Source organism: Cololabis saira, chromosome 22, assembly GCF_033807715.1.
Source record: "Cololabis saira isolate AMF1-May2022 chromosome 22, fColSai1.1, whole genome shotgun sequence".
Classification (NCBI taxonomy): Eukaryota; Metazoa; Chordata; class Actinopteri; order Beloniformes; family Belonidae; genus Cololabis; species Cololabis saira.
This window is the reverse complement of record NC_084608.1, coordinates 9,290,028-9,298,661: the sequence shown is the minus strand read 5'-3', so window position 1 is coordinate 9,298,661 and position 8,634 is coordinate 9,290,028. Positions and strand designations below refer to the sequence as shown.

Here is an 8,634-nt window from a genome sequence, read left to right as displayed (position 1 = left end):
CACTTGGCTTGTGTATTCCCTGCCTTTTGCGCCTTGAATTTACGGTATATAAGTCTTGTCGTCGAGCCACTCTGGGTCGGCATATCAACCAGACTCTGGTCTGTGTAGATCCGCTCACCGACGGCTGAATAAAAACTCACTACTCACAAGCGGACTTCTGAACTGGTTTTGATAAATTCCTCAACACAAGCCTCCTCCTTACACCACTCGGCTAAATCCTTATTCTTACCACCTACATCACAGTTCTCTGAATGGTATTAGAGTTGCAGGTAAATACATTATCAGTCACCTGACTGTCGATACCACCTTGTTTTTGTGAGATGACTCCCAGATCTCTGTTGTCCTAAACCTAAAGTGTCTGTCCTACGTCTTAATTTAAATAAATGAAACAATCTGCTGCTACAACTACTATTTGTAATATCCCAGTTAGAAATCAAGTCAATAAACTTATTCTGCAGGAGGAAATCTTTTCCGACACCCATCTCCAACCACACTTTGTCATGGTTGGTCCTCCAGCCTTCTGTACGTTTCCACTCCCCTCTCTCCTGCTCACCCCATCTGCAGCCACACCCACCTCGTCACTCACTTCACCTGCTCTCCCAGGCTGCTGCAGCTCCTCAGCAATCAGGACAGTATAAAAGCTCCCCCCTGTTACGCTCACTGCCAGATCATTTGCCATCTAGATGCAAGACTCGCCAGCGTTCTCTGTTCTTATTTCCTGTTGCCGTCCCTGCCTGTTATTGGACTCTGCCTGTTCTCCGGTGCCCGACCTTGTCTTCTGAACCCGGCACTGATTATTGCCTGGACCTTGTCCTGCATTCCTGCCAGCTCTTCGCCTCTGTTGTGGAAAAGAAAGCGAAGCAGACAAGCTACCGCTGTGATCTGTGTGCTGCATTTGGGTCTAAAACCTCACTCCGTTACAACCGTGGGGTAAAATACATTTTCTACCAAAGACAATCCCATTTACTAATAAGATAATAGGGAGATAATAGTGTTTTAATGTCTCTTTTCTGTGTATCAGACACGATGGCGTCCCCCACTCCTCTCACCAAGGCCAACGCCATCTTCTCCCTGGATTTGCTCAGAAAGCTGAGTGAGGACGACAACTCTGCAAACATCTTCTTCTCTCCCTTCAGCATCTCCTCAGCCCTGGCGATGGTGATGCTGGGAGCCAGAGGAAACACCGCAATGCAAATGTCAGAGGTGCAGTTCACACTCGGAGCAGAGCTTGTTACACTGTTAAAGGGCAGTTTTAATCAGCTGCTGCTCTCCACAGTGCTTGAACACCCGGGAATGTCAGGATGATGTCCACGCTCTGTTTAACCAACTGCTGAGTGGACTCAACAAGTCAGGGGGCTCGTTTGAGCTCAGTGTTGCCAACAGGCTGTATGGAGAGAAGTCCTTCCAGTTTCTGCAGGTGAGCGTGTTTCTGCATGTGTATTAAGGTGCTACTTTGTGAGTTTTTATGTGTATTTGTATTATATTAGACTAGGAAAAATCCGATGCCTGAGCTGAGACATTTAAACTGAATGTGTGAGTGAATTAAGCAGGAAGAAACATTTCTATCTGAAATATCATTCAGTTTTACAGACGAATGGACTCTGTACTGTAAGATAATGTCAATAAAAATTTCAGGAGTTCTTAACACAAACCAGGAAACATTACGATGCAGAGCTGGAGTCTGTGGACTTCATAACCAGCCATCAGGAAGCCAGGATCAGAATAAACAACTGGGTGGAGAAGCAGACACAAGGTGGATCTCTCTCTCTCACACACACACACACACATACACACAGGTGAGCGTCTCGATGTCAGATCAGCTCTTCATCCCCAAAAGTCAGGATTTCTAAACGTTTCAATAATAAAGTTTCTTATTTGCCATGAAGTGCAAAGTGTCCTTGTATCTATCATTTTAAAAACTTTATAACAGTTATATTTAAAATAACTTGTTATTTTAAATATGAGTCTCTGTTGATCCTTGAAGAGACTACTATTATTCTAGTATCAAGACTACTGCAACAATTAAAAAAAATAAGATTGGTTAGTTTAAACTTATTAATTTATTTTAATTCATGTTCAAAAGGCTCTGATGTTTGCAGGTTGGATAGACGTGTTTGTTTCTGCACTTGGTGTTACTTGTAAATGGCTCCATGTGGATGTTATGATCACCAGGGAAAATCAGGGATGTGGTGGCTGAAGGTGCGTTGAACGAGATGTCCAGACTGGTGCTGGTCAACGCCATCTACTTCAAAGGCACCTGGAATAAACCATTTCTGCACTTCAATACGTATGATACTGACTTTAAACTCAACAAGGTAAAAGTACACATGCAACCAGGGAATGAAAACTGACTAACATCACCAGAGTTTCTACATTTCTGTAAAACCCTGAACATGAGCCAAGATCTGACAAGTAAAATCTGCAGGCCTCTGGAACAGGGATATGGGGTGTTTAATGTCACTTTTGTTTTACCGTTTTGGTGCAAAATATTTTATACTGTTAACCAGGTTTAAGTTTAAGGCTGTGCAATTTTGAAACTAAACTGAAAAAGTTGAAATGATATGAAAGATGTTCAACATCATTCAGTTTAATATACATGGAGTTTTACTTTTGAGTAGGAAGAAAATATGTGATGTTCAAACAGGATGTTTCACAGCTGGTATCGATAAAGGCTCAGTCTTTAAGGAACAAAGATGGACTCTGGAGGAATTTTAATGAAAAGATCCAGACAACATTTCACCAGGAGCTGATAGGAAGACATGGAGGAGAGAAAACCTCAAGAGTTACTGCGCACGGCTCCAGTCACCTCCAAATACATCTAAAAAGCCTAGAAACCTTTACTGATCAAGAAAGAAGCCTTACGTTAAGACGTTACACTGGTGGCTTTGTTGTCTCTGGTCCTGGAGGCTTCCAGGATGGAAACACGTGGAGTGGTCAGATGAATCAATGTTGCAAATTACCACATCCTCTGCACCACAGATCAAAGGGGCCGTCCAGGCTGTTATCAACTAGTAATATGATGATCTGATCACTTTCTAATGCAGTTTCTTATTTAAAAGAGCTTGTTTCTTTTTTACAGAATGAAAAAAAGAAAGTAAAGATGATGACGCAGAAAACTCATTTTCCCTTTGCTTTCATCCCTGAAGTCAACTGCCAGGTAATCAAGTACACGATCAGTCACATGATGCACTAATCAATAAGTAAATCAACGACTGCACTATATACTGTACATTTGCTGGTATATTTACTTTGCTGTAATGTTTGACGCCCACTGCTGGACAGATCCTGGAGATGCCTTACAAAGGGAAGGAGTTGAGCATGCTGATCTTCTTACCCAAAGATATAGAAGACGATACAACTGGTCTGGAGAAGGTAGGAGTCTAAAACACTCGTATAAATTCATGAATGCACACTGATTCATTTATTCATTGATACCTTCTCCTCTCAGCTGGAGAAACAGCTGACCTATGAGAAATTCATGGAGTGGACAGGTGAGCTGAGGGTGACGAAGGTCAACGTGAGTCTGCCACGGTTCAAGCTGGAGGAGACGTATGACCTGAACAGAGTCCTGACCAGCATGGGCATGGAGGACGCTTTTGATGAGGGGAAGAGCGACCTCTCCGGTGAGACACCTTGAAACACACAGTTGGACATGTATCTGCTAACAGCTGTGGAAGGGGCAACTTCTCCATGATCTATCCATTAACCTCCCTCTCCCAGACCAGCTCCTCCAGGAGATAACCAAGGCGTTCCCAAGCCGAATTAGAAATATTCTCTTCAGCATGTCCTCCTGAGTCTTTTCCCGTTCTCTTGATTGGATGTGCCTGAAAACCCTCCGAAGGAAGACCTCAAGGGGACATCCTAACCAGATGCCTAAAACACCTCTATTGGCTCATCTCCATGTGGGAGAGAAGTAGCTTTCCTATAGGCTTAAAAAAATAATGCATATCAGTGATGTCGCTCTCTTTCTTGATACCAGCAGAGTGGGCAGATGGGAGAACCGAGGCAGTGATTATAAACTTTATTTTCTTTTAGACAAAAAAACGCTAAAACGTATTTTCTGTGTTTGTGAGGGCGGAGAGCGCCGGTGGCTGCGGTGCCGTGCAGGCTCTGGAGCCAACAGCCTGCCACGGGACCTTTTTAAATCCACGCAGAGCCTACGACGTAGGGTTTGTTTTTTATATATATATATATATATATATATATATATATATATAAAAAAAAAACAGGGCACAAGCCAGTGTCCTATTTGTGCCGGTCCTAAGCCCGGGTAAATGCAGAGGGAAGTGTCAGGAAGGGCAATTGGGTTAACATACTGTTGGTCAAAGGAGAAGAAGAGATGAACTGATATGATAGCATAGTTTTCTATGCATTTCGGGGGTTTGACCCACCAAAATGTTTTCGCCCGTCGCCCACCCTATATTTCAGTCTGCCCACCTTAGTGGGCCTCGCTAAATCCGGCTCTGATAGTATGGCGTCATCGTGGTACCAAGTTGTTTTAAAATTATCTACAAATTCTCTGTCAGACGGGAGCATTACAGGCAGTTCAGTCCAGTACTGCCGTCTTCCTCGGTCGCACCTTTGCAATGTGAGCAAAGTTTTGTTTTAAATTCATCTGCTTGAAAAATGTGTGGAATACAGTGATGTATTAATGTTGAGAGATGGCCTGGATAAACAGGACATGGTTTTAGACAAGGAGCTCAAAAAATGACTCAAAACCCCAGCAGGCATGGCACTTTTATGACATCGAGCAGTGGATAAAACAGAGTGGCGACAACTTTTGATCTCGCCACCAGAGCGGTCACGTGGTTCATGGTAGCCTCAAAAGTTCCAAAACAAAGCCGCGCTGTCATGTTAGTCTATGGGACAGACAGCAGTGAGCTCACTTTTGTTTCTAACCAGGCTGTAAATGTTTATTTCTGCTCTAAAGTTGGCCATTTTAACACGGGCGTCAGTGGAGATTGACTCACTGGAGCCGGTCTCTAGTGGTCAGTTGAGGTACTGCAACAAATAACCCCAATGGAGAAAGCATTAGGCCAGTGACCCATTGGTTTCTGAAGAGAAGTTTTGAAGGGCATTTTTCTTTATACTGAGCATAGCCATGTTAAGGAAGCTAGCTTCTTCAGCTGCAGCATAGGTGTTGGGGAGTTTTATACACGTCCACTTCTAGGTTACATAAGAATGTCCAAACAAAGTTGCCTTTGATTTTTGATCAATTTCCATTTATTGTAGATGTTGAATATGGGCAGCAGGCGACACAACACATGGTGAGATTATTGATGAGGCTGATATCCAGTATATTGGTGATAGAATTGATTAAACTAAATGGATTGCCAACCACTGTCACGGGCAGCACGTTGGCTCGGTGGTTACTGGTTAGCATTGTTAACTCACAGCAAGAAGGTTCCTGGTTTGACTCCCAGGCCCGGCGGGGTCTTTCTGTGTGGAGTTTGCATGTTCTCCCCGTGCTTGCGTGGGTTCCCTCCGGTTACTCCGGCTTCCTCCCACTGTCCAGGTTAATTGGTGGTTCTAAATTGCCCGTAGGTGTGAGTCTGAAGTGTGACTGTCTGGTTGATTGTATGTGGCCCTGCGATGGACTGGACCAGCCCTTCCTGTTCATCCACCACAACGCCACCATGAGCGTTCTCTTTACTGGGCGCTTCTGCCCGGTGTGAGCGAGTCAGTGTTAAAACTACCCCACACACTTCATTTAAAAATGTCTTTCGCTCCTCTTCCATCACAGGTATGTCCAGGAACCAAGATCTGGTTCTGTCGAAAGTCACCCACAAGGCTTTTGTGGAGGTAAACGAGGAGGGAACGGAGGCTGCTGCTGCCACTGCTGTCGACTATTTGCTGTGTTCTATAAAGATGCCAAATTTCCGTGCGGACCAGCCCTTCCTGTTCTTCATCCGCCACAACGCCACCATGAGCGTTCTCTTTGCTGGGCGCTTCTGCTGCCCTGTGTGAGTGAGTCAGTGTTAAAACTACCAACCCCCCCCCCCCCCCCCCCCCCACACACACACACACACACACACTTCATTTAAAAATGTCTTTCACTTCTCTTCCGTCACAGGTATGTCCGGGAACAAAGATCTGGTTCTGTCGAAAGTCACCCACAAGGCTTTTGTGGAGGTAAACGAGGAGGGAACGGCGGTTGCTGCCACTGCTAGCTGCTGTGACTACTGTTATAGAATGATGCCAAATTTCCGTGCGGACCAGCCCTTCCTGTTCTTCATCCGCCACAACCAGTAGCGGAACGAGTCAGAGGCAGGCCGGGGGGCGGGGCAAAGGACCGGGCCCTTTAAAGATTGTCAGTTTTGGCGTAGTTCATTAATAAAAAGTAAATGAATCAGTGTGAGTTTTTTTTCTCAGCACTTCCTCCTGAGAAGACGTGCGGCTATGTGTCTGATTATAACATTATTATCAATGAGCCGTCTCCACCTCTGTGACAGGCTGTCACATGGAGACGTGCGCTGCAGTGTCAGTGACACCTGTGATAACCTGTCAGTGATATATATATATATGCTATATAACGTCGGACCCTGACATAATTTTGAAACCCACTCGCCTTAATTCTGTATTAATGCAGTTTAATGTCCCAGGCTTACTCACCACATTTGAAGGGCACGCGACGTGCCTTGCGCTCCGCGAACTCATCCACTATGTGCTGTATATCCAATTTCCTCACTCGATCATTTTCTATAGACAACATGGCCAGTCCACTCAGTCTCTCCTGTCCCTGCTCCTCAAATAGTTTTTAATCAGTTTTAGCTTGGAGAATGACCACTCAGCGGTTGCAACAGTGATGGGAAGAGTCAGAAAGAGCATGAAGGCTGTGCAAACCTCGCTGAATGTGGAAGTCACCGCTGGATGGTTTACAATCAGCACCTTGGCTAGATCCGTGACAGTTTTTATCTTTGGCATAATGTCCCTGAAACATGTCCTAAATGACAGCAGCTGCCCAGGGAAGCTGGGAGCGATATCCCGAATGTAGTGGTCAGTAAGCCGCCAGGCAGCTCGGTATAATTCGTTATCCTGTGCGTGCTGCAGTGTGCTGGTGAATGGCCTCGAACAAGTTTGCAGTTCCAAATAAGCTGCTGAATCTTTGGGACAGTTGCTGGATGATTATATCCAGGCAGGCATTAAAAACGTTTACTCTAAAATTGCTCTCTGCGTCAGTGAGGCGGCTGTCTTCAGAGAGTTCATCAAAGTGACGCTAAATTTTTCTCGCCCTGCTTCTTTCAAACTGTGTTTGACTGCCCCATTTAGTGGCTAGAGCAAGAGAGGTGGACTTGACCTCATCAAATTGCTCCCTGTACTCCATCAAAACACTGACAGCATTTTTCAGTAGAGTAGATGCTTTGAGGATATCAGTGTCTTTCGCTTGCTGCGAGGCAGCGTTTACGCCCTCCAAAATCTTGGTCTGCACGTTGACCAAACATATGAATGAAAATTTGCTTATGGCATTCTTGAGGGCACTTGCTTCATCACGCTCATCTTTTTTGTCACTTGTAAGGGATAGCTTGATAAGGGCCTTCATAATGTCTCCATATCTGTGCCTCAACGCAACAAGCGCATCGTGGCGAGAGGACCAGCGAGTGGGACATAAGCGCTTTAATGAAATATTTCTGCTCTCTAGCGTCATAAACTCACTGAACTTTTTTTTTAAATTTACTTATTTATTACTGGGCCCTTGTAAATATGATAGGGCCCGACCGTCACATCTAAATGAAATGAAATAAAAATAAATAAAAAAAAAAAAAAAAAAAAAAAAAAAAACATCAACAGCCAGCCCGGGCCCCTAGAGACTCGGGCCCGGGGGCAGCCGCCCCTCCAGCCCCTCCTGAAGCCCCGCCCCTGGCCACAACGCCACAATGAGCGTTCTCTTTGCTGGGCGCTTCTGCTGCCCGGTGTGAGCGAGTCAGTGTTAAAACTACAAGAGGAGGTAGAAGACACTGAAGCTCAACTGTAAAACCGAGACCACGGGAGACCTGTTTCTGCTTTAAAGACAAAGGGCCAAATCCACAAAAGGATTGCGCGGCTTTTGCGGCCGCTAAACCGGTGCAAATGAGACAAAAAGAGAGCGTCTAATTCACAAAGCACCCGCAAAGGGGGAATTGCTCCACAAACTGCGCTGCCAAGCAAATAGTGGCAGTCTGCGCCGGTACCATTTGCATGCATGCAAATTAGGTAATTTGGCGCAAAATTGCCCCCTTTCTATGCAAATAAGCCTCATTGCAAAAAGCGCCTAATTCACAAAGGCCAGGGCTATTTGCCACACGCAAAAATAGTGGAGCAAATACCGTCTTTCAGAAGCGTGTATTAAACTGCGCGCAAACTCCTCACTCCCCGTCTCTCTGTTTCTCTCTCTCAATGTCATTCAAGCCTGTGTGATACTGAATGATATTAAGGGTGAAATCTACAGTCAGACATGACTGTAGACAGTCAGATCAAGTGGGGTTGTGGACTTATCTCGGATTTAAAAATAAAAATAACAGGACGGAGCTCAGGATTCATCCATACAGTAGGGGCTGCTTTATTACAAACAATTCCACCATATAAACATAATCTAGAATGTGTTTGTGTTTAACAGTTTAATAATGTCATCACATATCACAACATATATCAGACTTA

At 44.8% G+C, this 8,634-nt stretch overlaps 1 protein-coding gene across 1 annotated transcript; it reads left to right on the top strand.

Annotated features, from left to right (window-relative positions):
* Positions 1 to 651: 651 nt before the first annotated feature.
* Positions 652 to 5,967, top strand: LOC133422938 (leukocyte elastase inhibitor-like). Its single transcript, XM_061712994.1, has 9 exons — positions 652 to 930; positions 1,022 to 1,203; positions 1,277 to 1,417; positions 1,636 to 1,753; positions 2,173 to 2,315; positions 3,080 to 3,157; positions 3,283 to 3,372; positions 3,449 to 3,623; positions 5,744 to 5,967. Exons 2-9 carry the CDS (start codon positions 1,027 to 1,029, stop codon positions 5,965 to 5,967), a joined length of 1,146 nt encoding a protein of 381 aa, XP_061568978.1. The 5' UTR covers positions 652 to 930; positions 1,022 to 1,026.
* The last annotated feature ends 2,667 nt before the right edge of the window (positions 5,968 to 8,634 follow it).